Source organism: Sylvia atricapilla, chromosome 3, assembly GCF_009819655.1.
Source record: "Sylvia atricapilla isolate bSylAtr1 chromosome 3, bSylAtr1.pri, whole genome shotgun sequence".
NCBI lineage: Eukaryota > Metazoa > Chordata > Aves > Passeriformes > Sylviidae > Sylvia > Sylvia atricapilla.
In genome coordinates this window covers 112,743,956-112,770,314 of record NC_089142.1, presented here as the reverse complement: position 1 = coordinate 112,770,314, position 26,359 = coordinate 112,743,956, and the positions used below count along the sequence as shown (strand labels likewise).

Below are 26,359 nucleotides of genomic sequence, written 5' to 3'. Positions count from 1 at the left end.
ATCCTGGGCTGCCTCAGGAACGGCATTGCCAGCAGGGCAGGGAGGTCATCCTGCCCCTCTGCTCAGCCCTGGGGAGGCCAGGCTGGAGTGCTGTGTCCAGTTCTGCATCCTCAGGACAGGAGAGACAGGGGTGGCTCCAGCAGAGGGTGACAGATGGCGATGAAGGGACTGGAGCACCTCAGTTCTGGGGAAAGGCTGAGGCAGCTGGGCCTGTCCATCCTGGAGAAGAGACCCTGAGAGGGAACCTCCTCCACGTCTGTCACTGTCTGCAGGGAGGGCTCACAGCAGGGACCAGGCTCTGCTCGGCGGGGCCGGGCAGTGGCACCAGAGGCAACAAGCAGGAACTGAGGCTCAGGAAGCTCCACATGGACATGAGGGAGAGGCTCCTCACTGTGCAGCGCCCGAGCACTGGGACAGATTGCCAAGAGAGGGTGTGGAGCCTCCGTCACTGAAGAACCCAGTCGAGAACAATCTGGACACCATCCTGTGCCATGCTCTGCCATGAGCAGGGAAGTTTGACCAGATGACCCGCTGTGATCCCTTCCAACCTGACCAACCCTGACATTCCGAGGGACGGCGGGGACGCTGCAGCGCGAGGGCGCGGAACGCGCAGCTCCCGGCACTTCCGTGTCCCTCACCGCTGCCCGTAGCCGGTCCGGAAGCAGCGCGCTACTTCCGGCGCTCCCGGTGGCACCGGGGCCGTCCCGGGGACGTGGGCGGGACCGGACCGGCGCCTCCAGAGCCGCTTCCTTCCTCCTGCCTCGGGGTGAGTCGCCTCCCCGTGTATTGTGCTCTGCCCGGCTCGCCTTGGCTCCGGGGGCAGGCGGACAGCGGTGAGCGGAGCGCCCGGCATAGGGGCGCGGCTCTCGGGGCTGTTCGGGACGGCCCGCAGGAAAGCCGGGCTGTTCCGCGGCGACAGGACCGAGACGCGTCGGTGCGCGAGCTGTCCTCTGTGTGTGTGTGCATTGTACGAGCTCATTTAAGGAAAACAATCCTTTGGCTTGTGGTGTGGCATCTAAACGCGGTTACAATGCACAGTAGAACAGCTTGGTCTTTTTATTACAGAGACTGCAAAAACATTCCCGTCTGGCATGCTGCAAATTCCAAGGAAGGCAGCACAACTGAAGGTAAGTGTGAATGTCTTGGGAGCTCAGGCCGCTTCTCTCTGCACCTGGAAAATGCTTTTAATGTGCCGGTCATAAGTCTTCGATGGTTAGTGTCTTCTTTGGTTAAACACGGGTTTTTTAATCTCTGGTGTCTTGCTTCACTGCTTCTCTTGCCGGTGTGTGTAAGTGGTAGCAGCGTTCCCCACTGCCACCGGGCTGAGCTCCTTTGAGAGCCTTCCTATCAGCCTCAGCTGCAATCCTTTGGGAACTCAGTCCCTGGTTTTGCCTGCAGCTGGCTTGCTGATTGCTAGCACTCAGTCTTGGTCAGCAGATTTCCAGGTGTTTCCACGCTGCTCTTTGCATGGATGGGAGCAGGGAAGCACTGTGTCTTTTTTGTTGTTCCAAGATGCAGAACAGTCAGGTAACAGAGAGTAGAAACTTTTTAGTTCTGTGGAATTTGTCCATTGATGGAACATTGTAAAGGCAACGAATTCTGAGAAGTGGCCAAGGAGGAAATACTGAGAGATTTTCAGGTGGTGAACCTGATTTGATGTGTATGAACTAGGTCTGAGAGACTCCTCGTTATTTTCTTCATGGCCTGGTGATGTGAAGGTCCCTGTGCATGGTGAGAGTACTGTGAGCTCTAGGTAAACTCACAGCCTAAACAATTATAAATGGAAAATAGTAGGAGGGAAGACAGAAGTGCAAAAGCAGCAATTTGTGAGGGTCATGTTGTGGACAGTGGCAGGGATGCAAACAGGACTAAAACCTCCCTTCATTATTTGCTGTCTCATTCAAGGGCCTATTTTGCCTTCGTGTTTTGTGTTAGTTTCCTTTTTGAGGAGAACCTCACTCTGTGTGTGCCAGTAGTGCTCGGAACCAGTTGTGTTTATGAAAAACTGCCTTAATTTCTTGGAAGGGGAATGTGAGCCTTTGCAAAATGGGTTTTCCTTAAAGTGGATGTAGGATCCCTATTGGGCATAGGATCTCGGGATCAAAAGCTGTGCTTTGACTACTGCTCCTGTCAGTGCTGGCTTGTTGCTGTTGAGGTGGTCACAACACACAGAGGGATACAGTAAAAGTTCAGAAGGCTCAAGAAAGCTCTTAATTATGGCTGCATGCTGTCTTTTATACAGTTTTTACAAACCTCGAGGGCAAATTCTAATCGGTTAATAGTTTTCTTGTTAATTATTCTATTGGTTAGTAAAAGACATTTTACTTGTCTATTAAATCTATCTATTCTTGGAATTTTTGCATATTTTCTTTACTGATTCTCAGGTGACAAAATTTTTTGTTGTTACAGGTGCACTTACTTTTCACCCTCAGAGTAGATGGTTGTGTTAAAGGAACTTCTCATGTTTAGGACAGTTTTAGATGGGAACTTACAGATAACTTGTTAGCTGTGTTTAGAAGAAATGACAGGGTAGCATTTTAGTGTGATCCTGTACTGACTCACACTTTGCCCAGCCCGCAGCTCAGAGATGAAAGCCTGACCCTGCCTCCCCCGTGTGTGTGCGGGCCCGCCCGCTGCCATGGTGAAGGAGCCGCACGCTGGCAGCCTGCTGGTGCAGCTGGGGCCCGGGCTGCGGGCCCGCCCCGAGGAGCTGCTGCGGCAGCGGCCGGGCCCCGACGGCCGCCCGGAGTACCTGGTGCGCTGGAGCGTCGTCAGCTCGGAGGAGAGAGCGGCGGGAGGCGGCTCCGCAGAGCCCCGGGCGGAGAACGTCTCCCTGTGGATGTCCGCGGAAGAGGTCTGCGCCGGCTGCCCGGCGCTGCTGGGCCGCAGGAGGCCGCCGGGGCCCGGGCAGGAGGAGGCGCCCGGCCCGTCGGGCGTCCCGCTGGACGAGGCCTCGCTGCTGGAGATGGAGGCCGATGTCAGGAGCCTGGTGCGGCGAGCCCGGCGCCAGGTGGCCGAGGCCGGCACGGCCGGGGGCTCTTTGCTGAGCACGGTGCGGGTGCTGGGCGCCTACGCCGGCATCGGCTCCCTGGCGGCCGCCTTCAGGAGGACGGGAGCCCTGGAGCTGCTGCTGGAGCTGCTGGGCCACCGGGAGAGGCAGATCCGCCGCGGGGCCGGGCAGATGCTGCGCGCTCTGGGCGCACACGATGCAGGTGGGGGCCGCTCCTGCTCGGGGCGGCTGAGGAGGGGCTGCTGGGCAGCCGAGGGGTGCCGGCCTTTGGGAGGGGAGAGGCCCGGGGAGCAGCGTGTCTGCTGGCAAAAGGGGAGGAATCAGTCTGGGCCTTCCAGACTTCCTTGGTTGCAGTTGTCTGGACTGCTCTTGGGAGTGAGAAACTCTTTCCCCTGCCAGGTTTCTGAGCTGGGATGCTGATTCACTCTTAGGAGGACATAGGCCAAGGAGATTGGCAGAGTGTGGGGTGCCTCTGCTCCAAGCTGTCAGTCGCATAGTCTCTGGCCTGTTCTTGGCAGGGTGCCTTTCCTCAAGCCCTGGACAGAGGCTAGTCCTCATTTAAGAGGTGCTGCCATGGCTTAGAAGTAAGGCTTGGGTGCAGCTGGAAGTTGCTGGTTGTGTATCCCACAGGAGATCTGGCTTTCCCTGTCCTGTCGCCTGAGTTCATGCAGCTCTGAAGTGGGGCAGATGAGGGGCTGATTTGGGTTAAAACTCGACTTCTTTTCTTCCCTGGGGCCCTGTTCTGGAGTCAGTTATTTGAGGCTGCTGCGTTGTGAGAATCTTGCAGCTTTAGGTAGGGGTAGTAAAAACACACCATGGAGCAAAACGTTGCCACTCCAGAGGAAGGGACAGCACATGGATCAGGTGACACTGAGCAGCAAGGCTGTTCCTTCCCTGCAGCTCTGTCTCTGGCAGGGAGGGTGGGGTGAGGGTTGTCTTCCCGGGACCTGAAGAGTTTTTGTTGTTGCAGGGAGCCAGGCCTATGTCCTGCTGTCCCTGAGCCAGCAGGATGGCATCGAGCAGCACATGGACTTTGACAGCCGCTGCACCTTGCTGGAGCTGTTTGCTGAGATCACACCCCCTGCAGAGCCCTGCATGACCTTCGAGGGGATTCACCTCCCACAGGTGGGGACAGACCTGCCACAGGAGGCCTGTGAGCCAGGAGGGGCCAGGAGGGCTGGCAGCCTTGGCTGGGACAGGAGGGGAGCTGAGGGTGGGCAGGTGAGCAGGGCTGGCTCTTGGGTGAGCTGGCTCAGGAGCTGGGGCTGGGGAGAGGCTGGGAGTGGTGCAGGAGCACCTGGAGAGCCTGGTCTGGGAGCAGAGAGGGGAGGGTGGGCTGAGAGGTCTCTGCTGCTGCCAGCTGGGCTGGAGCTCTCAGGGGAGCCTGCCTAGGGATGAGCTGGTGGCTCAGAGAGAGCTGGGGCTGGAGGTGCTCTGCAGGCTGAGTGTGTGGGCTGTGCTTGCTGCAGGTCTCTGGGAAGCAGCTGCTGGTCCTGGTGAAGCACTACCTGTGCGTGACTTCTCTCCTGGACCGCCTGAGCAGCAGCGTGGAGCAGGGAGAGGAGCAGCAGGGCTGTGCCGTGCCCAGCCCTGTCCCTGAGGAGAGCAGCCGTGTGAAGCAGCAGTTTGAGTTGAGCATGGCCATGGCAAAGCTCATCTCGGAGCTGGTGCAGGTGATGGGCTGGAGCCACAGGCACGGGGCAGAGGCACTGCCCCAGCGGGAGCCGCAGCCTCGCCCCGCACGCTCCATCTTCCAGCACAGGACCCCGGCCAGCACCGCTGCCCAAAAGCCTGTGTTGCCTTCAAACCTTGCTCCTCACAAAAAGCAGGGCTGCACCTTCCTAACTGCATCAGACTTTGCAGACAGCAGTGAGTACGTGGAGTACTTGCAGGCAAACCTGGTGCGTGGCATGCGGGTGCGCCTGCTGGAGGACTGCGGTGACGTTAGGGCTGGGGAGGAAGGCGAGTTTCTCCAGGGCACAAATAGCATGCACACAGTACAGGTAGGTCGTGGGGAGACTGTTCTGGCTTCAATGGCAGGGGGGAGTGACCAGGGTGACTGATGAGTTCCTAATGATGCCTTCATGTGCAGGGAGTTGGACAATAGGTGTGACATAATGTGTTTTACTGTCTGCATCTGTCCTAGCAAAATACCTTCCAGAGCTGGAGGGGTGGGTTGTGTGGAAGGCTAGTCTGGTTTTTTATGGGTTGTGCTGCTAAGGTTTTTTAGCCTCTAAAACAGGCATTACTAAAAAGCCTGTCCCCTTCTTACAAGCCCCCTCTTAAGTATTGAAAGGTCACTGTAAGGTTTCCCTGGAGCCTTCTCTTCTCCAGGCTGAACACCCCAACTCTCTCAGCAGAGGTGTTCCATTCCTCTTACTGTTTTTATGGCCTTCCTGTGGACCTGCTCCCACAGGCCCATGCATTGTAGTTCAGTCTTCAGAGCTGGATGCAGTTCTCCAGGTGGGGTCTCACCTGAGCAGGGCAGAGGGGTAGAATCACCTCCCTCCACCTGCTGGCCACACTGCTTCTGATGCAGCCCAGGAGCTCTTTGTCTCTGAGTGCACATTGCACTATTTTTTGTTTAATTAGGTTGAATGAATTTGCAATTGCTCCATCCAGGCTTGTTTTCAGTAAGTTATTTTAAGGCTCACAGTATTGACAAAATCAGATCTGAATGGCAATTGGGCCAGTCCATCATGAGTCTGTCTCTTACCTTATCTCATCTTTCCTTTGTTGCTGATTTCTGTTGCTTTCCTTGCCTCTCCAAGGAAGCTGTTATGAGTGGTCCTGAAGCTGTATCTTTCCATGCCTCCTTTCAGATGGCATTTGGTCCATTAAGTAGCTTAGATCAGAGATACATTGAAGACTATTTGGTGTTGTGTGTAGTTTAACTCAACTTCCTTCTATACAGTGCTTTCCCAAAGTCTGTCAGTGTCTCATCTGTCCAGCACAATGGGTTCATAGTAGCACTGGTGTAACTCCAGAAGAGCTCAGTGAAACAGGCAAACCATATGTTTTTCTGCTGTTTTTTAAAGCTACTGACATGTTGTACTTGCTTTTACTGGGTTCTCCTTCTGCTCAGAAGGTTAAATGTAACACTGTGGTATGGGGAGCCATAAAAAATCCTTTTGATTTTTGAGAGGCAACTTGGACAAAGCAGAGGAAACAATTGCTGCCTTTGAGAAATGCTTGTCAAGAGCCCCAGATTTGTTTGAGATGGTTGATGAATGACCTAGGTTATAAAAATGCCTTGAGGTACATTTGTAGAGCTCATCTGCCTCGAGGTGGTGTTGGTTATGTTCTTCGTCTGCTTTTCTGAAGGCACCTGCAGTTTGTCACTTTTGGAACAGGTGTGATTAACTGAATGCACTCTTGCCTTTGCTGCTGCACTGAGTGAGATCTGTAGTGGTTGCAGGCAGTGTTAGTGGATTTTTAGAAATAAAGATCCAGGTGTAACCAAGGCAAGAAGTTAGTAAAGATGGCATGCCTCAAAACCAGACAGTGTGTGCTGAAATCTGTACACAAATTGTCTGGTGTTCTACTGGAGCAGTGCTTTCTTTCCCAGGCATTTGGGAAACAGGAGGACAAATGTAGCAAGAGGATTGAACAAGTGAGCAAATCTGATGGTCTGGATTCGCTTGACCCCAGTTTGTTTGACCCACAGGTCTTATGGCAGTCAACAGGTCGGACCTGTTGGATGCGTTGGCACATCCTGGAGATTATTGGCTTTGTGGACCAGAGGGAAGATCCTGCTGCTCAGGAAAAAGAATACAGTGTGAGAAAGAGCTTTAATGTAGACACAGGTGAGATTGTGATGTATGTGTATATCATCTCTTTCTTTCTGATTATCCTGTGGGAGAGGAGTGTGACCTTTACATGGCGAAACACACAGCAAGTAGCAGGCTGGGTTTAGAAGGCACTGGTAGTTTGTGAGACCATGTAAAGCTAGTTAAGGAATTGCATGGCTTGTGAGGGAACGGAGTATTTTTGAACTCTTAACTTCTGTCAAGATGTATAATAAAAGTAGTGATTTAAAAAGCATAAACTTGATTTAAACTGCAACTGTCAAAACTTTATATTTGAACTAGCTGACCCAACTGCCAAAACATGAACATAGAATTTCTCTGAGATGAAGCTGTTTAGGGGCACTCAAGTCCCCTTAAGTAAGTGATTAGGGTTTTTAAAAGCATTAACATAGCAACAGCTCCTTTAAACTTCATACTGTTAAGCTTTTTCCAATGTGTTAAAGTATTAAAGAACTGTTTTCATAAGACATCTGCAGCATTTCCTAGAATCATTTAACATTTACCTTGTACTGGAAGAAAATAAAAGACAGAATCCAGTCTTCAGATACCCCTTTCTTGTTCAGCATATGACATGATTCTAACCAGGGAAACCTATTAAAGTAACTCTTTTATCACAGCTGTGATCTTCTAGGATATCTTTTGTGTAGTGGTTTGGATTTACTGCTGCAGGAGAGGATGTTGATGAGATCAGCAGCTAATTGCACACTTTGAAAGTATTGCCAGTTGAAAAGATGGTTTCCTAAATGGCTTTTATCTCTTGTAGTTAAAGGCTTAACTTCATGTCAGTGTGCAGTGTCTAACTTAAAACAAACTTACTTAGATTTCTCCTTTTCACAGTCTTTCTGATTTTGGGAGAAGCAGGAGCTCTGTTTCACTTCCATGTATAACTCTTTCCAGGCATCATATCCCACACAGAATATGAACTGAAATGTGGGGTGTGCAGCAGAGGCTGGGGGATTTGGCAGAGCTGACAGTGCCTTGCTCTGCTCCCTGCAGCTCCACAGCCATTCCTGTGCAAGCCCCTGGGGGGGCTGTACTCCCTGCCTTACCTGGGGCAGCACCTGCCTGAGGCTGCAGAGTCGCTGAGCCGTGCCGAGTGGTGGGAGCTGCTCTTCTTTGTGAGGAAGCTGCAAGCACAGGAGCAGGAAGAGATCACCCGTCTCATCCAGCAGCACCAGGGAGAGCAGGTAGGGGCCAGGGCCTGCAGCAGGGAGATGGGAGGGAGGAGCAAAGGGAACGCTGGGGAAGAGACCAGAGCCAGAGGAGATGGGGAGTGTGAGGTGTGCAGGGACAGACTGAGGGGGGCAGCAGGAATGGGAGGGTGAGTGGGGATGGGGAAAGAGTGGAGAGCTTGGCCCAGCAGAGCAGTGAGTGGAGATGGGAGGAAAGGCGGTGTCCCCCGGCTGGCAGCGTGACTATGCAGCGAGGTTTGGGCAGGCGAGGCACGGCCCTGGGGTCGTTGTGCCAGCTGCACTCGGCTGGTGAGCACGGCTGGGAGGTGTGGGCCGGTGGGAGCTGGGCCGGGCACAGCCAGGAGACAGTGGCAGTGGGGAGTGGCCCTGGGCACCTCTGGCGGCGCGGCACCTCTGGTTTGTGTCCCTCGTGCCGGAGAGCGCCACCAGGGGCGTGGGGCGCGTGTCGAGCCCGAATTAACTCGGCCTCATGGCTGCGGTGTCGGAGGTGGACGACGAGGCGCTGGTGCAGCTGTCGGTACCCGCGGAGCTGGCCCAGAAGGTGCTGCAGGTCCTGGAGAAGCGGTGCCAGGGCAGTGACCTGCGCGACCTGCGCGGCTCCCGTGTCTACGCCCGACGCTTCCCCGGCCGGGGGCCGGAGCAGGACGGTGGCGGGGCCGCGGCGGTGTCCTCGGAGGGTGACACCGGCCCCCAGGGCACGATGGCCAAGGCGGCGGAGGGAGAGCTTTGTGCAGCCCCAGGGCCGGCCCAGGGCCGCCGGGTGGCCCTGGACTCGGATTCGCAGCTGTTCGGCGAGCTCTCGGAGAGGGAAGGGCTGTTCCTGCCAGAGGCGCCGGAGGAGCAGAGCGCGGGTAATGCCGTGCTGGGGCTGGGGCGCAGGGGAGGGCTCTGGGCAGGGCGTGGGGCCGCGCAGCCGGGGCTTGCTGGAGTGGGGGTGCCCGTGGGTTGTGCCCCCGGGAGCTGCTGGAGCTGTCGGCGCTGCCCTGACGCCTCCGGCCCTCCGGGCAGCGCCGGGCAGCTCCGAGGGGCCGAGTGAGAGCGGCTCGCCGGCCGGGGCTGCGGCCGTGCTGGACGTGATCCAGAGCAGCAGCTCGGCGCTGGGGCTGCGCTTGGCTGGGCTCCGGCACATCCTGAAGATCCTGGAAGAGGAGCCCGAGTGGGAGCAGCAAGTGGGCGCAGCCCAGGGCGGGCTGGGCAGCGGCAGTGCCGGGTGAGTCCCGGGGCGCTGCTCGGCCCTCGGCAGCCTGGGGAGGGCCCCGTGGGCAGAGAGGGCACAGCGGCGAGCTGGAAGGGCGGGAGGTGCGAGAGGAGAGGTGGCTTTGCGTCCCTTTGTCGCGGGCAGGGTCATCGGCGGGGCTGTCCCAGCTGCGGGGAGGGCAGGGAGGAGGCGGCCCGCGGGGCGCTGGGGTGCCGGCGGCAGAGGCTCGGGCTGAGGCGTCCCGTCCGTGCAGGGAGAGGCTGGTGCAGGTGGCCGTGGAGCTGCTGAGCGCGGAGGCGGCAGAGAAGGCGCTGGTGGCCGTGACGCTGCGGCTGGTGGCCGCGCTGCTGGCCCGCGGCCGGTGCCGGCTGCCCTTCGCCACGGAGGGCGGCGTGCGGGCCGTGCTGGGCTGCATGCGGCTGCACGGCTGCTCCGCCCTGGTGCAGCAGGCCGGGCTGGCGGTGAGTGCCGGGGCTGCCGGGCTGGGCGGGGGCCGCGGGCCGCCCCGGCCGTGCTGGAGGGGCCGCTGGCCCGGGCTGCTGCTGTCCTGCAGGCCCTGAAGGTGCTGGTGGGAGCTGCGGACGGCGAGGCGGGAGGTGCCGCCGGGAAGGGCTCGCCCTGGAACCACGGCGACGCGCAGATGATGCGGGAGATCTTTGCCAGCATCGGCTCTGCCTCCGGCGAGGGCTGTGCCAGCCTGCTGAGCTGCATCCCCGCTGCCCTGAGCACCATGCAGAGGGTCCCGGGGTAGGACAGAGCGTGGGGAGCGGCTGAGCCCGGCGAGAACCTGCAGGGGCGGGGGAGGCAGTGTGCCTGGGGCGGGGGAGTGGCACGGCCGTGTCCCTGCAGGGGCTCCTCCGCGGTGCAGAACGGGCTGCTGCTGGTGAACATGCTGGTGGACGGGCACCGGGGCCTGGCGGAGCAGCTGGCGAGCTGCGATCTCCTGGCGGTGCTGCAGAGGTGCTGGAGCGAGGGGCAGAGCAGCGGCTGCCCGCAGGCAGGGCTGGCCCTCAGCGCCATCAATCGCCTGGCAGAGCACGGGCTGCCCCTGGGCCCGGCGGCAGCAGGTACCGACCGTGCTGCCCCCCGGGCCGGGGGCGCTACGGCCCCGCGGGGGCCACGGGCAGGGCTGCCCAGCCCGGCAGGGCAGAGCCCCCCGAGGGGCTGCAGCAGCTCCCGGCGGTGCCCAGGCTGGGCTCACGTGTCCCTGTCCTGGCAGGCACAGAGGTCCCGTTGGACCCGCAGGGCGTGCGGATGCTGCTGGGTGTCCTGGACGATGGTGCCTTGTCCAAGGAGGTGGTGGTGGCCCTGGAGAGGCAGCTCTGCAGCCGAGGCCCTGTTCCGTCTGGCCAGGTGGCCCAGCTGCTGCAGGACCACAGCTGCTTCCAGCTGTTGCTGCGCAGCTTGGAGCTGCTGGGGACAGAGAAGGCCCTGAGCTTGAGCATCCTCAGGTGGGTGCAGGGGGACTGGGAGGGGTCTGGGAGCCCCTCAGCAGGTGTGGGAGTGCTGCTGGTCATGCTGGGGACACCCAGTGCATGTCTGTGGATCCCGGTGGGGTGCTCTTCACTGGGGACAGGCTCACCCCAGCACACAGGCAGGTGCTGATCGGAGTGTGCTGGGATACATGCGTCCCCACATGTAGGGACACAGCAGCTGGGGACACCTGGCTGCTGAGGGGACACCAGGGGCAGCAGAGGACGTGCCTGGGTGCTGGTGGGTTGTGCAAGTTGCCAGGGGAGCCCTGTTTGCCAGTCCCTGGAGGTGCCTCCCAGGTGGGGCAGGGAAACAGGGCTGCCTGTAGCACTGCTGTCCCTGTGCCCCGGCCTGAGCAGGCCCCTCGGTCACCCAGGATCCTGAACAAGTTCCTGGACAGTTATCAGGAGGATGTGCTGCCCTGGCACGTGTGTGTGGAGCCCTGTGTGTCCTTCCTGAGCAGCCACAGCAGCAGCTGGGAGGTGAGGGGGCCCCACGAGTGCAGCAGGCAGGGGTGACTGTGCTGGCTGTGCTTCAGCCTGGCCTGGTCTGGGCCAGCAGGGCTCTGCTGGTGGCAGCCTGGCCCCATGTCCTGGTGGCCTCGTGCCAGGCTGGCTGTGCCTGGCTGGGCACTGGTGGGTGCTGCTGGGGTTGGGATGAGGGGAATGGGGCCTGGGGCTGCTGCGGGCCGGGGCAGCTGCCAGCAGTGCCCCGTCTGCTCGGGGCTGTGTCTCAGCAGGTGCTGCAGGAGGTTGTTGGCTTCCTGCACCGCCTGGGCAGCGCCAGCAAGGACTGTGTGGTGGTGATGTGCCACGTGGGCACCCAGGAGGCCGTGTCCAAAGCCCTGGAGAGGCACAGCACGGTGCCGCCGCTGGCACCGGCCCTGCTCGGCCTGGTGGCGGAGTGCGAGAAGTTTGCCGGGCTCTACAAGGAGCTGACCAGCCGCATCTTGGCTGGCTGCATCCAGGTGGGCCTGGGCAGTGGGTCTGGGGCCATTGGGCTGTGCCTGGCCCTGAGGGACGGCCCTGTGCTCTCTGCCTGGCACAGCCCTGCGGGGCTGAGGGTTGGAGCCCCTGGGGCCCCTGGTGAGAGCCTTGCCCCGTCCCACAGCTGGTCCTGGCACAGATTGAGGAGCACCGCCGGAGCCAGCAGCCCATCAGCATCCCCTTCTTTGACGTCTTCCTGCACAACCTGTGCCGAGGTGAGTGCAGGCAGGGGGAGCTGGCCCCAGGCTGGGTGGCTGGAAGCTCCATGTGCTCTGCTCACAGGCTCCAGCATGGAGGTGAAGGAGGACAGGTGCTGGGAGAAGGTGCAGGTCTCTTCCAACTCCCACCAGGCCGGCAAGCTGACGGACAGGAACCCCAAGACCTACTGGGAGTCCAACGGCAGCACAGGCACCCACTCCATCACCGTGCACATGCAGTGCGGAGTGGTGATCAGGTGGGGCTGGGCCCCGTGTGGAGCAGAGGCCTGGGGGCTCTGTGCCAGCCCTGCCACGGTGGCTCCGTCCTGGGGCAGTGGGCCACGGCCGGCAGGGCCTGCTGGGGCTCTCGGGGGCCAGGCAGGGAGGTGGGGACGGCCGGGCAGCCCCGTGTTTGCTGTGCTGCAGGGAGTTGAGCATGCTGGTGGCCAGCGAGGACTCCAGCTATATGCCGTCGCGGGTGGTGGTGCTGGGCGGGGACAGCCCTGCCAGCATCAGGACGGAGCTGAATGCGGTGAGTCCCGCTGGGTGTGGCTGGGCTGCTCCTCGCTGTGCCCGTGGAGCTGTGGCCCTGGTGGGAGGCCCCGGGAGGTGCCCAGGGGAAGTGGGAAGGGCAGGAGCTTTTTCCAGGCTGCTCGTGATGCTGAGGGCTCAGTGCCTTCCTGCAGGTGACCATCCTGCCCTCGGACAGCAGAGTGATCCTGCTGGAGAACATGAGCCGCTTCTGGCCCATCGTCCAGATCCGGGTGAAGCGGTGCCAGCAGGTGGGAGGGGAGCAGGGCTGGGGGCGGGCCGGGCGGGGCCGTGCCCAGGAGCTGAGGGTCCTGCTCTCCCCAGGGTGGCATTGACACTCGTGTGCGTGGCATCGAGGTGCTGGGGCCCAAGCCCACTCTGTGGCCCATCTTCAAGGAGCAGCTGTGCCGGCGGACGTTCCTGTCCTGCGCTGCTCGGGCCCACGCCTGGAGCCGGGAGATCTGCCGGGACAGGGGGCAGCTGCTGCAGCTCTTTGGCAGGTGAGTCGTGTCCTGGCCGTGCCATCGCCTCCCTGGTGTCCCAGGGCCCGAGGGGACACGGCTGGCAGCCTGTGAGGGGACGGCAGGGCTGGGACAGGAGCAGCTGGGTGTGCCACCTGCATGGGAGGTGGCTTCTTGCTTCTTCTGGCCATCAGGTCCTGGGTGGCCAGGGCCACCTTGGGGTCCCCTGGGTTTCAGCTGGGCTAAGCCCCCAGAGGGGGATGCTGGTCCCCCCCCAGGGCCAGCCCATCCTGATGTGGCAAAAGGTCGGCCAGGCACAGCAGGATCTCGTGGCCGCAGGCACTGCACAGTCCCCCTTTGGCAGGGGCTGCCAGGGCCCCAGGGCCCATTGGGGCAGGACGCAGGGACAGCGAGAGGCCCTCCCTGGCTGCTGGGGGCTGGTGGGGCCAGCGAGCCCTGGTGCCTTGGCAAGGGGCAGAGCAGGGAGCCAGCTCCGCTGTGCTTTCCCCTGGAGCTCCCCAGCCCTTGGCACGGCGTGCTGCCCGGTGGCTGTTGCAGACTGAACCGGGCGCTGCAGCACGAGCAGGGCTTTGCCAACCGCTTCCTTCCCGACGACGAGGCAGCCCAGGCCCTGGGCAGGACGTTCTGGGAGGCCCTGGTGACCCCCCTGGTGCAGAGCATCACCAGCCCAGGTACCCTGCGCCCTCGGGGAGCCTCCCGGGCCGTGCCCCAGGCAGAGGCGCCTGGCTCTGAGCGTGGCTGGCCCCGCAGACCCCGCTGGAGTCAGTCCCCTGGCCTGGCTGCTGGGCGAGTACCTGGAGAGCGAGGAGCTGCCCCACCGTGCTGGGGCCCGCGGGGCTGCCTTCGGCTCCCGCGTGCGGCGCCTGACCCAGCTCCTGGTGCACGTGGACCCCGGCGGCCCCGAGCCGGAGCAGCCCCGAGCAGCTGGTGAGCCTGGGCTGCTGCCCTGCGTGGGGCGGGGTGAGCGCTGCTCCGGGGCCGGGCTGGGGCCCTGGGGCTCCTCTGGGGAGTGTCCTGTGGCGCAGAGGCTCCCGAGCGGGGAAGGTCCGTGTGCTCGTGCCCCAGCAGTGGCCGTGCCTCCCCCGTGTCCCCTCAGCCCTGCTGTGGCAGGAGAGCGTGTGGGGCCTGCCCGTGGAGCCCCACTGAGCCTGAGGCTGACCCTTGGCAGGTGGAAAGGAGGGGAAGAACAAGGAGGTGCAGGCCAGGCCTGCAAAGATGGAGAAGTCGAGAGGCCTGTGGGGAATCTCGCAGTGCTGGCGTGGCGTGGTGCAGCAGCAGGTAGAGCTTGGAGGGCCAGCTGGGAGGGCTGTGGGACCTGCCCTGGGTGGTTGGAGCAGGGAGTGGGGTCTGGCAGTGCCCTGGGAGCATGGGGAGGGCATGGGCAGGGGCTGGGCTGGGAAGAGCAGGGGCTGGGCAGGGCTGGGCTGGGCTGGGCAGGGCTGGGCTGGGCTGGGAAGGGCAGGGCAGCCAGGGCTGGCTGCTCCCAGGGGCACACCCCGCTCCGGCTCAGCTCCGGCCTTGCTCCCGCAGGTGCAGCAGTTCCTGCAGGCGGCGGGGCAGGCCCCGGACCTTGCGGAGCGCTACTGCCGGCTGTACCAGCGCCTGCGCGGGGCCACGGAGCAGCTCTTCGGGCAGCAGGCCGCCTTTGTGCTGGCCTTGGGCCAGGGCTTTGCGGGGGCTCTGCTGCAGCTCTCCTTCCTCACTGCCCTGCACGTGAGTCGAGGAGCGCGGCCCCGCTGCCCTGGCCCACGGCCCCGGGGCAGGCTCTGGCTGGGGCTGTCCTGTTCCCCCTGCGCCACAGACGGTGCCCAGCTCAGGTGCGTGGTGCCCGTGCCAGCGTCCTGTGTGCAGCCAGCCCTGTCCCCTGCAGGTGAGCGAGCAGTTTGCCCGCTACTTGGACGTGCAGATCCAGGAGCTCCGTGGGGCTGCGGGCAGCACGAGGCCTCTGGAGTGGCTGCAGCAGTTCCTGGAGCCCTTCGTCGTCTTCAGTGGCCTGGAGCTTGCCCACACCTTTGAGCACTTCTACAGGTGAGGCTGCTGTGTGTTCCCAGAAGCAGGGCCCTGGTGCATCTGGCCTGGTGCGGCAGTGCTGCTCCTGCTTTGCTTCTCCTGGGCTGTGGGGTGTGAGGGGCCCGTGTGTGCTGCCAGCCTGCGCAGTCCCATTCCCGCTGGGGACAGGGACAGCAGACGTGTGTCCTGCCAGGCCCGGGGGCTGTGTGGCTCTCCTGGCGGGTGGCTGGTGGCCCCAGGGCTGGCCCAGGCCTGACTGAAGCTGGCGGCCGTGGCAGGCTCTACCTGGGGGACCGGCTGCTGACACAAGGGCCTTCGTGGCTGGAAGGAGGCATCGTGGAGCAGATGGGGCTGTGCTTCCCCAGCCGCTTTCCCCAGGAGATGCTGAGCAACCTGGCTGAGTCGGAGGAGCTGCAGCGGCAGTTCTGCCTCTTCCAGCTGCAGGAGCAGGACAGGCGGCTGCTGGAGCTGGGCACGGGCCCGGCCGAGGTGAGAGGGATGGGGGCGTGGGGAGGGTGGAGCCGCCGCTTTCCCCCAGGGAGCCCGGAGCCTGACTCGGGCTGCCCCGTGCCCCTGTGCCCAGGAGCTGGGAGCGGCGCCAGACGTGGCAGAGGTGAAGGTGCTGGCCCTGTCCCCGCGCTGCTGGCCCGTGTCCCCGCTCTGTTACATGGATAACCCTGCCAGGTTTTTCCCGGCCGTGCTGAGCTCGCCCCTGGATGAGTTTGCTGACTTCTGCCGGCAGAGTGAGTGCTGGGGCTGAGCCCTGACCCTTGAGGGCAGCTCAGCACCAGGTGCCGCTGGGCTGGGAGCACCTGGCAGGGCTGGAGCCGTCCCTGGCACTGCCACTGTCCCTGGCAGGCCAGAGCCAGCTGGGCTGGGAGTGCACCAAGCCCCGGCGGCTGCAGTGGACGTGGCTGGGCCACGCTGAGCTGCAGTTTGGAGACTGCATCCTGCACGTGTCCACGCTGCAGATGTACATCCTGCTGTGCTTCAACAGCGCCCAGGTAGGGCTGGGGCCAGGGAGGCAGTGGAGGCTGGGACATGGCAGGGCTGTGTCCCACCCCTGGCCTGGTGCTGGGGTCTCCAGACGTGTTTGGGGCACAGGAGGCCACTGTGAGGCCAGGCCTGTGGCCCGTGAGCCTTGGCCATGCCCTCCCACCCCGTGCTGCAGGAGGTGGCTGTGGAGACCCTGCTGCAGGCTACGGGGCTGCCTGCTGACCTGGTGCACCATGCCCTGACCCCACTGACCCACGGCCAGGGCGTCCTGCTGGGGAGCTGCACTGCTGGGGGTGAGTGTGGGGCTGGGGCACCCAGGGGAGGGGCTGGCCTGAGCCCCGAGGGGTGCTGGCCTTAGGGCTGCACCAGCTCCTGGGGCTGCTGAGGGGCTGTGTCCATGGGGTTGGTGCTCGGGGCACAGGTGTGTGTGTCAGGGTGGGGCCTGAGGCCAGTGTGGGGCTGGGGCTTGGGGCCACGCACAGGGCCTGGGTCACCGTGGGTGGTTGGCTCTGGGGTCTGCGTGTGGGGCTGGGGCCAGTGGCCGCGTGCGTGGCTGTGCCTCAGGGCCAGGTGTGGGGCCAGAGCTGAGGTGGCCCATGGGGCAGCCGCCTCAGGAGGCCCAGCTGGGCTCCCCCAGCCACAGGTGTGTCCTGGGGCTCCTGCAGGCCCACTGGAGGCCTGGCTGAGCCCGGGGTGCTGCTGGCTGCAGGTGCACTGCGGCTGAACCAGGCAGGGCTGGCCCAGAGCTCGGGGCGCCAGCTGAGGCTGCTGCCCCAGCAGAGGTACCTGCGCACGGAGAGGGCCGAGGTGAGCGCCCTGGAGAGGAAGAGGAACATCCTGTGCTGCCTCATCACCCGCATCCTCAAGGCGGAGAAGCAGCTGCACGTGGACAGCCTGGTGTTCAGGGTATGGGCTGCTGCAGGGGGCTGGGGGGCTGCCTGGGGGCTGCAGCCGCTGCAGTGGGGCTCCCTTGCTGCCACAGGTGATCGATGCCTGTCAGAAGGGCCAGCTGGGGCCAGCGGTGCAGTTCCTGAGCTTCTGCTGCCACAGCGTGGACGTGCTGTCCTGCATCCTGCACCTGCTGAACCAGGGCTACCTGCGGCGCCAGGAGGGGAGGCCCCATGTCCTGGAATACGTCTCTGCTGAGTCCACAACCCCTCTTGATGGCCAGGCACAAATGACTTTTCAGTGCAGGCCAACCCAGGCGTCTCTGGAAGAGGACAGCAGAGACAGCCTGCATTGGTAGGGGTGCATGTCACCTGGTGTGGAGGGGTGTGCCTCTCCACCCTGTGTGAACATGACCCATTTCTCCGTGTCAGGCGCAGTCCTGGCACAGACAGGGCAGAAGAATATCTCATGGCAATGCTGCAGGTGCCCATGGGGCACACGCTCAGCCCAGAGGAGGCGAAGCTGCTCATGACCCAGACAGTTCAGCAGGTCCAGGATACTCTGAGCATTCCGCATGATGTTGCTCAGCACCTCCTCATGCACTGTAGGTGGAATGTGGATTTCCTGATTCAGTGCTATGTGGAGAACCGTGAGGCCCTGCTCATCTCCTCAGGGCTGCAAGTGCAGGATGTCCAGCCTCCCCCAAGCCCTGGAACCCACTGCCCAGTCTGTGTGAACCAGCTGTGTCCCACTGAGAAGCCACCAACCCTTTGTTGTATGCACTACTGTTGCAAGGTGAAGGTCCTGGGGCCTTTGGTTCCTGCTACTTGACAGGGAATTGCTGGTATCTACCTGGAGCAGATGTTCTTTGTCTGAAGGCATTATCAGGGGAATTTTCAGAGCTTATACATTCTCTTTTCTCAGCTCACTTTTTTGTTGTGATCCTTAACTCCCTGGTTAGTCTATTCCCACTTCTGTGCTTTGGGGTGATCTGTGGGGTTTTGTGCACCTTCTGCTGGGTGGGGAGGGTTTCCAGGGTCGGGTTTAATGGCTCCTCTTGTGCCCTGGCAGCCCTGCTGGAGGGAATACCTGACAACTCGCATTGAGCAGAACATGGTTGTCAACTGCACCTGCCCCATATCTGACTGCTGTGCTCAGCCCACCACAGCCTTCATCTACTCCATCCTGTCCTCCCCGGAGATTATAGCCAAGGTGAGGCCCCAGGGGTGGCTGCTGGGTGTCCAAGCTCTCTTGTGTTTTGGGCAGCACTATCAGATAAATCTGTTGCTGCTTTTCCCCTTCCTGTTACCAAGACTGGCAACGTGGTAATGGTGGCCGGATTTTGTCTGTTGTCTGTGATTATGGTCAATCCCAGCTGTTCAGGAAAGCATAACATCAACAGAAGAGCACAGTGGTATTTCCTCTAGATAGGTCTCTAGCAAGCAACATTTCAGGGACATCGTTAGTTCAGGACTAGATGAGACCCGTGGTAGCATCTCATAACAAGTATCCTGTACTGGTGTGCTGAAAGCAATTTAATAATAATAATAATAATACATAGCCAAATGAAAATATGAGCAATTTCCTTTTATTGCTGCATCAGTGACCCCTATGTTCTTTCTCTTCCATCAGTCTCTGGCTTTGAGCAGTTCAGGTTTTTGTGAAGATGGCAGGAATTAGACTTAATCAGACTTCATCTTCACTCTTAAGTCTGTATGAGTCTACAAACATCTCTAAACCAGAATTTCTGAGCTCTGCTTACCTTAGTGCTTGGTTATCCGGCTACAGCAGTAGCTGCTTGTTCTAAAGCAGACTTTTTCTTTTAGTTTTTAGGGCTGAATGCCCTTCCTACCAAATGGCAGAGCTGTAACTGTCACATGACAGACTCTGTTAATTGCTGGACAGAACGGTCTCTTTTCCACTGCTCTGTTGTTTGACAGGTGTATCTTTTGTCTTGTGTTTTATAGGAAGTGTTTGGAGAATTAGTGCATATATCTGGACAATTAGTCCTTACTGCCTCTGCAAATGCCACAGTCACACGTGTCTGAAAGCAGGATTTAGTAGCCTGTTGCTGTGACTGCTTTATAAAAAGAAATAATTACTGCAGGTGGATGTAAAGAGCAGCTAATTTTAACAGCTTGCTCTGATGCTCTCACTGAAATGTTATGTTTTCCTTTTCATCAGTAAGTGGTGTGGCTGTAGTGTTAATGTCTGGTGCAGAGTCACACATACAGCTGTAGAATATTTTGGGTTGCAATAATCTGTGGAGGTGTCTGGTCCAATCCTGAGCTCAAAATAACTAGATTATTGTATGAGGATTTAACGATGGAATTACATTTGAACATAAGAAAGGTGGTTGTTGGGGTTGGTATTTTTTTTTCGGTAGTAAGGGTAGTGAGACATGGGACCAGTTTGGGCAGAGAGGTTTGTATATGAGGTTTTGAATATGCTTAGGCATATTCAAAATCCAGCTGGACACAGTCCTGAGCAATCCTGCTTTAAGCTGGAGAGGTTGGACCAGGTTTTATTTCCAGAAATGCCTTCCAACCTCAGCAATTCTGTGAGATGAAACAGCTTCTGGATATATCTCTTTCTGGATATAAGGAAAGGGTAAACTGACTGAATGCTGTTCTGTTGTGAGCAGTTTTGGTGAGATGCATAGCCCAGAGCACCAGACCTGCTTTTAAGGCCTAACCATGCAGTTTCTCAGGCTTAAATCTCCTTCCTGGCTTCTCATTGCAGTATGAAAAAGCCCTTCTCAGGCGCTATGTCGAGTGTTGCTCCAACCTGACATGGTGCACCAACCCTCAGGGCTGTGATCAGATCCTGCTTAAGGATGGACTTGGTTATGGAGCAGCCTGTTCCAAGTGCTCCTGGATATCCTGCTTCAACTGCAACTTCCCAGAGGTGAGGAACAGATTGTACTGTCTGAGGTTTGGCACACACCTTTCTGCTGTTGTGTGATTGTTTCTCTCACTCTCAGGCCCATTACCCTGCCAGCTGCAGCCACATGTCTCAGTGGGTGGATGATGATGGATACTATGAGGGAATGACAAGTGAAGCCCAAAGCAAACATCTAGCCAAGCTCATTTCAAAGCACTGCCCAAATTGCCAGGCTCAGATAGAGAAGAATGAGGGATGCCTGCAGTGAGTAGAGAGTTTTGTTTGCTACTGTGTTGGTGGCTGGGTGGCGCAGTCCCTGGCTGTGGTGCAGGGGAGCACTGTCAGGACTGAGTGGTTCCCACTGTCCTCCTGCAGCATGACTTGTGCAAAGTGTAACCACGGCTTCTGCTGGCGCTGCCTCAAGCCCTGGAGGCCAAATCACAAGGATTATTACAACTGCTCTGCCATGGTGAGTGCTTTGCTGTGTCTCCTTGGGTCAGGCTTGTGTTCAGAGGCCCCTGTAGCCTCTCAGAGATGGTAAGGATCTCCACTTGGGCCCTTTACTCTGGACTTTGTGATCTTGGCAGTAATACTGGCATTTCCTGGTACTTGAGGGAAATTCCTACAATTTCCTGCCCCTTTCTTTCCAGGTGAGTAAAGCAGCTTGGCAGGAGAAGCGTTTCCAGGACTACAATGAGAGATGCACCTTTCATCACCACGCCAGGGTAGGGCCTCCTCCTTCCCTTGCAGGTGCTGGCTGCTGCTGGGTCAGTGTCTCGTCTGCTTAGCACCAGGCCTCACATCCAGCTGGGGATCACTGGATGGTCATTTTGCCCTGGCTCTGACGTTGAGGATTGGTCCTTGGCTGCTTTCTCCTATCCAGTTTGTTGTGGAAACTGAGCACCTGACCCGTGGTTCTCAGGGGCTCAGAGAGGGGCAGGAGTTCAGTTGTGACTGAAGGCTGAGCTCTGCCCTGAGCTGAGGTGCTGTTAAAGGTTGAAGTGATGGCACAGTAGAAATGTCATAGTTGGATGCATTAAATGCTCTGCTGCTGCCTGCATCTTCTGGGATGGTACTTCAGAATGCTTAGCAATAACTTGTGTGGAAGGTGCTGTTTTTTCAGTGATCTTGTGGAGCTTGACAGTGACATTGACTTCTTTTTCCCCCTCCTTTGGTTATTGCAGGAATTTGCCATAAGTCTGAGGAACAGCATTTCTTCCATCAGAGAGATGCCAAAAATTAGGAACTTGACCTTTGTTCTTAATGCCTGCAAAGTGCTGGAACAGGCACGGAAGGTAAGGCTGGATAATAAAGTCCTGCTGAGGTTTAGACTTAATCCTGTTGGTGTGTTTCATGCCTTTCTTAAAGTGAGGAGACACCACCTTGCTCTTCTCCAAACAGGAGGAGACAGAGAAAGCTTGAGGGGAGGATTAACATCAGGACAGGGGAAGAGCTCATGTCTGCCCTTCCCTGGTTTGAGTCTGAGTTGAGCTCTGTTTGCAGTGTTCCCTACAGTCAGGTCATAGGATTTGGAGCTCAGCTCAAGTTGACACTATGGAATCAACACAAAGTCTATATTTACGGTTTTCATCTGCTGGGTTTGGTCCATTCCTATTGGAAATGCCCCAGTGAAGGTACTTTGAAAGCTCTCCTGATGCTGTGCCACAGTCAGGAAGTTCCTCTTGATGCTCATGTTATGATTTTCTTAACTTCATTTCCTGAGCTATAGATACTTTGGAAGCAGTGAGTTACCTACTGCATGTCCTCATATAGGCACTATAGAAAGGATTTGAAGTGCAGCCACTGTGTGTGTGCAGTAAGCCTGTGACACCTTAGGCCTATAAAGCCTGATCTGTCCTGAAACATCAGCAGGAGGTGGGAATTGTCTTGGCAGTACTGACTTTGCATACACACATTGGTTTTTCAGGTAGGCTTTATTTTGAGAGAGGCATGTGGACAAGGATGCCTGACCCTATTTTGTCTTCTCAGTGGGGTAGCCCCTGAGTTTTCTGGGGTTTTCTTTTGCTTGTTGCTGCTGCTACTGAATTTTCTGGCCCATGTCTTTAAATGGAAACAGTGATCTCATTCCCTGCTGGGTGCCTGTATGGCTTTCGGGGTCATTCATTCATAACTGGAGTTTGCCACTTGTTGGAATGCCTTTGCTGTGGGCTCTTGGTGCTGTACAGCACCCTGCCTGCTTCCCTTTGGGCTCCATTCTCTTAGTTAACTGCCACTTTTGTTCAGCCTGGGTTGTCCAGCATTGCCTAGTGCTGTGTGCTGATGGGTTTGACTCTCTGCCCACTGGTTAGTCACACTTGTTATGCATTTACAGTCTGTGTTCTTGTGATGGTTTGCGGGTGGGAACAATCAACTATTTTAGACTACAATATGAAATAGTTGCACATTCGTTTCCGATCCTGCCAGTAGCTCTAGTTAGCCTGGAGTCACTGAGCTGTGGGCACAAGCCAGAGGGAATATTCCACTGGGAATACTGAGATCTGGAAGAGTTTGGTGTTGCTCCCTTCTTGCCTACTCTGAAGCTGAAGGAGGGTGCTTAACAACATGATCTGTACTTTTCCAGGTGCTGGCCTACTCCTGTGTGTACAGCTACTATAACCAGGACACTGAGAGCATGGATATTGTGGAACAGCAGACTGAGAGCCTGGAGCTGCTCACTAATGCTCTGCAGATCCTTCTGGGTAAGTCTTGCAGCCTCTTTGAAGTTGTGACCAGCATTTCCAGCTGTAGTCAGAGCAGCAGCTCTACAGTGGGGCAGTAGCACATGTACCAACACCCAGCTGGCCTCACTTCTCCCAGTCCATTTTTGCCTTGTTGATGTCATTTCTGTGGGAGTCTGCTGGAGCAGTTTGGCTGCTAGTGGAGATGGATGCAGTAAAGAGCAACGTGTTCTGTTCTGAAAGAGGGATGCCTGTGCACAGGAGATCTAAGCAGCTATGGCTGGCTTCACAGTCAGAACCAAGTACTTGGTCCCTGCTCAGGAGTGTGGGATGCAGCATGATGACTCTGTTGGCCTTGAATTGCAGAGGAAACGCTGCTGCAGTACGAGGACCTGGCCACTTCTCTGCAGCTCCTGAAGGCAGAGCACTTCCAAGCGGGTTTGGAGCTGCTGCGGCAGATCAGGGAGCGCCTTTTTGCCATTCTCTGGCACTCCACACAGGTGAAGGCTGTTCCTGGCTTAGCTGACTCTGGTCTGCTTTGATTGTGGGCAAACTAAAGGGCTTCATCAGCTGAGGGGGTGGACTGGGACTGTGTGTGTGCAGGGTAGGGGTTTGCAGCACAGAATACTCCCCAACTTATATACTGTTTCCATCTCTTTTGGCTGTTCTTTCCTGCTAACAGGATTTCCGTGTTGGGCTCCAGACCTCAGGAGATGCTGTTCAGAGAAAGATGAAACTTGCAAATGTGCCTGCTTCAGCCCTTGCATGTACAGGGTGAGTTTTCTTAGTGGGGTCACAGGGGAAGGTGAGTCAGTGCAGACAAAAAGGAGGTGAGCAGAGTTTTCTCCTGTGCTCACTGACATAGGAAAGAGTGAATGACAGACACTGATTACTTGCATCCTGTTTTGTGGTTTGAGGTAGCAATTGAAGTGGCATAGTGGTGTAGGAAAACACCAAAACCTCTGTATGCAGCTGTGATCAGGAAAGCTCCATCACTGGCAGGCTCAGTTATGGAAGTTGCCCTCCCTGGACTCCCTGGAGTTTCTTTGGCTGGGGATGCTGAGGCAGTGGCAGTAGGGTGTTGTGGGGCTGGGTGGCAGCTGATGCTCACGGCAGAGGCTCTGCTCTTCTGCTCTCCTCAACAGGCAAAAACGCATCCTCCTCTGTGACTCCCCCAACACAGACGAAGGTGGCAAGGAGGTTGAAGATGAGGAGTATGATCCACAGTGGCAGGAGGACTATGATGACGATGATGACCTCGATGAAGACAACTTTATGATTGATAATGAGTCAGACTGTGATTCTTACTTTGATGATGATGACAGCTATCACAGCTAACACCAGAAGTGTTCTGTCAGCCAGCCTGCCGCCCTGGACCTCTGCCTCTACTTTGTCTCAACCAGGTTGTGTTAATGTTTTTCCTCAAAGGCAGGGAGGAGCTCTCAGATGGAACAAAACATTTCCCTGGGGAGGTTTCTTGCTCAGTGGCTCTTGAATATGCAGAAACATGCTCTGGGCAGCTGGTCTGTGTCACTGTGGCCACCTCTCTCAGACAGATCTCCTTGCCTTTTTCCCTTGTCTCCAGTTCTGCCTGTAGGTATTGAATTGAGTTAGGAAGTCACAGCCCACCTGCAGAGAGAGGTCCACCTGTCCCAGGGCTGCTCCATGTCCTTGGTGTGCTCTCCCCAAGGGCTGGGCACAGGAGAGGGTGGCAGGTGTCCCAGCATGGAACTGTCTAGCAATGCCCAGTGTCTAGAAATGCTGTAAAAGATGCATTTACACTCAAAGACTCCCAGCTGGAGCTGGTGGGATTCTCTCCACCCACAGGTGGATGTGGTTTGGTTCCTCTGCTTGGGAGGGGCTACATTTTTGCCCTTTGTTGGAGTTTTCTTCTCTGGTATGAAGCAGGAAGGGCTGCTGTGAGTGACACAAGTTTGCAGGATTGTTTAAGTTTATAAGTATATGCACATACATATATTTTATATATATATATATATATATATATATGCAGAGTTGTTCAGATAGTACTGTATCTTTGAAAAAAAAAAACAAAAAAACACCTTTAGGAACAAGGGCTGAAAAAAGTTCTGTTTAAAAAAATAAACAGTTTTTTAAAGCCTTCTGATGCTTTACTGAAGCTCTCTGAGTGTCGTGGCTGTCTCTGGGCCCACTCCCCTTGAGCAGGGAGGTTGGAGCAGGGGATCCACTGTGGTCCCTTCCAACAACACATTCTGTGAGTCTGTAACACATGGAGTGGGTGTAAAAAATGGTAATGATGGCTCCTAGAAGTAAAGTGAGGAGGAGATTGATTTTGTATGTTACATGTTTTGCATGTTCACCTTACTGTGCACAGCGATTCTTTATGTTCAGGCACATATCCTGAAGGAATGAGACAGGTCTGAGATTGGTATGATGCTGCCTGCTCTGTTCTAGCTTGGATTCACCTTCCAGGTAGACTCAGTACTGAACAGTGATTCCATTTGCTGCTGCCTGGGGTAGTCCAAAGGGGTGTACAATGTTTGGGTGTTATTTGGCTGGTGTGTAGGATTTTTCACTCTTCTGATATTAAGAAGGCTAAAACAATTCGAATTGGGATACAATGGGAATAGGGAACATGATAAAATAAAGATATTTAAAAGTACAAGGTAGGTCAAGAGTAGTTGTGGTAGGAAAAAAGAAGAGGTAGGGAGATTATTTGAACCTCTGGATAATGGGATTAAACCTGCATTTGCTGAGCTCTGCTATGGGAGCAGTCCTTTTCCAGGACAGAGGGTAGTACTCACTTGGTAGTTTGAGTTTAATTTCATTTAATTTAATTGAGTTTACAACTCAGAGGCCTGCTTGTACTCACTTTTTTCATCCTTTTGTAAATGGAAAAGTTTATTGTAGAGAGAAAATTACTTGGGTTGCTCTGGTCTGAACCCAGCTCATTATAGGACTGTTAATCCTTGAATACAAAAATCCCTATGAGCAGCTGCTCCTTTAGGATGTTCTGATCCAACATCAAAGTTGTAAACTTCCATGTCAAAATGGGCTCTTAGAGGACATGGAGCAGTTTTCCCTTTGTGGTTTGGTCAGTTGCCGGGAAGAGGGAAGAATGAAGAATTTGGGCTGGGGTTGAGCCAAAATGGCAATTTGCTGCTTCTGATCTTCTCCCAGCTTTTGCCACAACTCCATCCCTGCAAACCACTCCTCTTTCCAAGTCACACGTGGGCCTGGCTGGCAGCTCTGGGTTCTTGCAGGGGCTGCTCCAGCTGGCAACAGGAAGGAGCTGCTGTTGCATTTTTCATGTTACTCAACCCACCCTGCCAAATGCCATCAAGTGGCTGAGGAAGGACACAAAAGGATTACCCTGGAGGAAGGGGACCAAAAGCTCGGGAAAGGATGAAAGAAACACTCTGATGATGATGATGACAACAACAAAAAGATTCATTTTTGACAGCAAATGAACACCTGCTGCCCTCCAGCCCTCCCAGACTGGCAGACCCAGCAGTGCTGTTTCCTAGGCATGAAGTGCTGGTAGCCTGGGGAGAGAAACCACAAAGCCGTGGTCAGTGACAGGAGGCTCCTGTTCCCCCTCCTAAAACCCAAAGCTCCCGAGCCATTCTCTGTTTCCAGAGGGGAGCAGCATGGCAAGCCATGTCCCACCTCCTCTGCTCAAGCACGGCACAGAAACCTCCTCAGCAGCTGCAGGAGCTGGATGCTTGTCTGCTGCTGCTGCCAGCCGTGCTGGGGAGCCAGGTACCCACCTCTGGAGTCCTGCTGCCAGGACAGGAGTGATCCCACACGAGGTCCTCGTCTTTCGGGAAGGGGCTGTCCCTGCAGACTGTGGCCCCTGGGGTGGTGCTGGCACTGGATGCACTTCACAGATGGTGCTGGCGCTTCCCTGTCCAGTCTGGGCAGCAGGAGCAATCTTCCTGGAAAAAACAAGGAACAATTGCATGAAAGTCAAATCAAAACAAGACCTGGAAACAAGAAAAAGTGTCAAAGGTAATGGTCGTTTCACGGGCCTGGGGAGGGTGTGA

The 26,359-nt window shown here is 57.2% G+C and overlaps 1 protein-coding gene across 1 annotated transcript; it reads left to right on the top strand.

Annotated features, from left to right (window-relative positions):
* Window positions 1-1,066: 1,066 nt before the first annotated feature.
* Window positions 1,067-26,323, top strand: LOC136359768 (cullin-9-like). The gene is made up of 42 exons (XM_066316699.1): window positions 1,067-1,127; window positions 2,574-3,212; window positions 3,981-4,135; window positions 4,480-5,013; window positions 6,678-6,816; window positions 7,816-8,006; window positions 8,500-8,863; window positions 9,021-9,222; window positions 9,464-9,671; window positions 9,764-9,957; window positions 10,060-10,277; window positions 10,430-10,661; window positions 11,060-11,165; window positions 11,423-11,650; window positions 11,794-11,884; window positions 11,952-12,123; window positions 12,293-12,398; window positions 12,553-12,648; window positions 12,722-12,897; window positions 13,417-13,550; window positions 13,630-13,806; window positions 14,048-14,157; window positions 14,410-14,592; window positions 14,750-14,907; window positions 15,168-15,378; window positions 15,473-15,632; window positions 15,748-15,893; window positions 16,061-16,178; window positions 16,595-16,791; window positions 16,868-17,127; window positions 17,205-17,568; window positions 17,845-17,985; window positions 19,516-19,680; window positions 19,757-19,920; window positions 20,032-20,125; window positions 20,307-20,381; window positions 20,841-20,951; window positions 22,238-22,355; window positions 22,701-22,834; window positions 23,017-23,108; window positions 23,480-24,785; window positions 25,577-26,323. The coding sequence occupies exons 2-41, from the start codon at window positions 2,639-2,641 to the stop codon at window positions 23,670-23,672; spliced, it is 7,491 nt and encodes a 2,496-aa protein (XP_066172796.1). The 5' UTR covers window positions 1,067-1,127; window positions 2,574-2,638; the 3' UTR covers window positions 23,673-24,785; window positions 25,577-26,323.
* Window positions 26,324-26,359: the final 36 nt, after the last annotated feature.

Coding starts and splice junctions, on each gene's coding strand:
- LOC136359768 (XM_066316699.1), top strand. CDS start 2,639: ATGGTGAAGGAGCCGCACGCTGGCAGCCTGCTGGTGCAGCTGGGGCCC. Junction 3,213..3,980: donor TCTGGGCGCACACGATGCAG/GTGGGGGCCGCT, acceptor TTGTTGTTGCAG/GGAGCCAGGCCTATGTCCTG. Junction 12,124..12,292: donor CAGTGCGGAGTGGTGATCAG/GTGGGGCTGGGC, acceptor GCTGTGCTGCAG/GGAGTTGAGCATGCTGGTGG.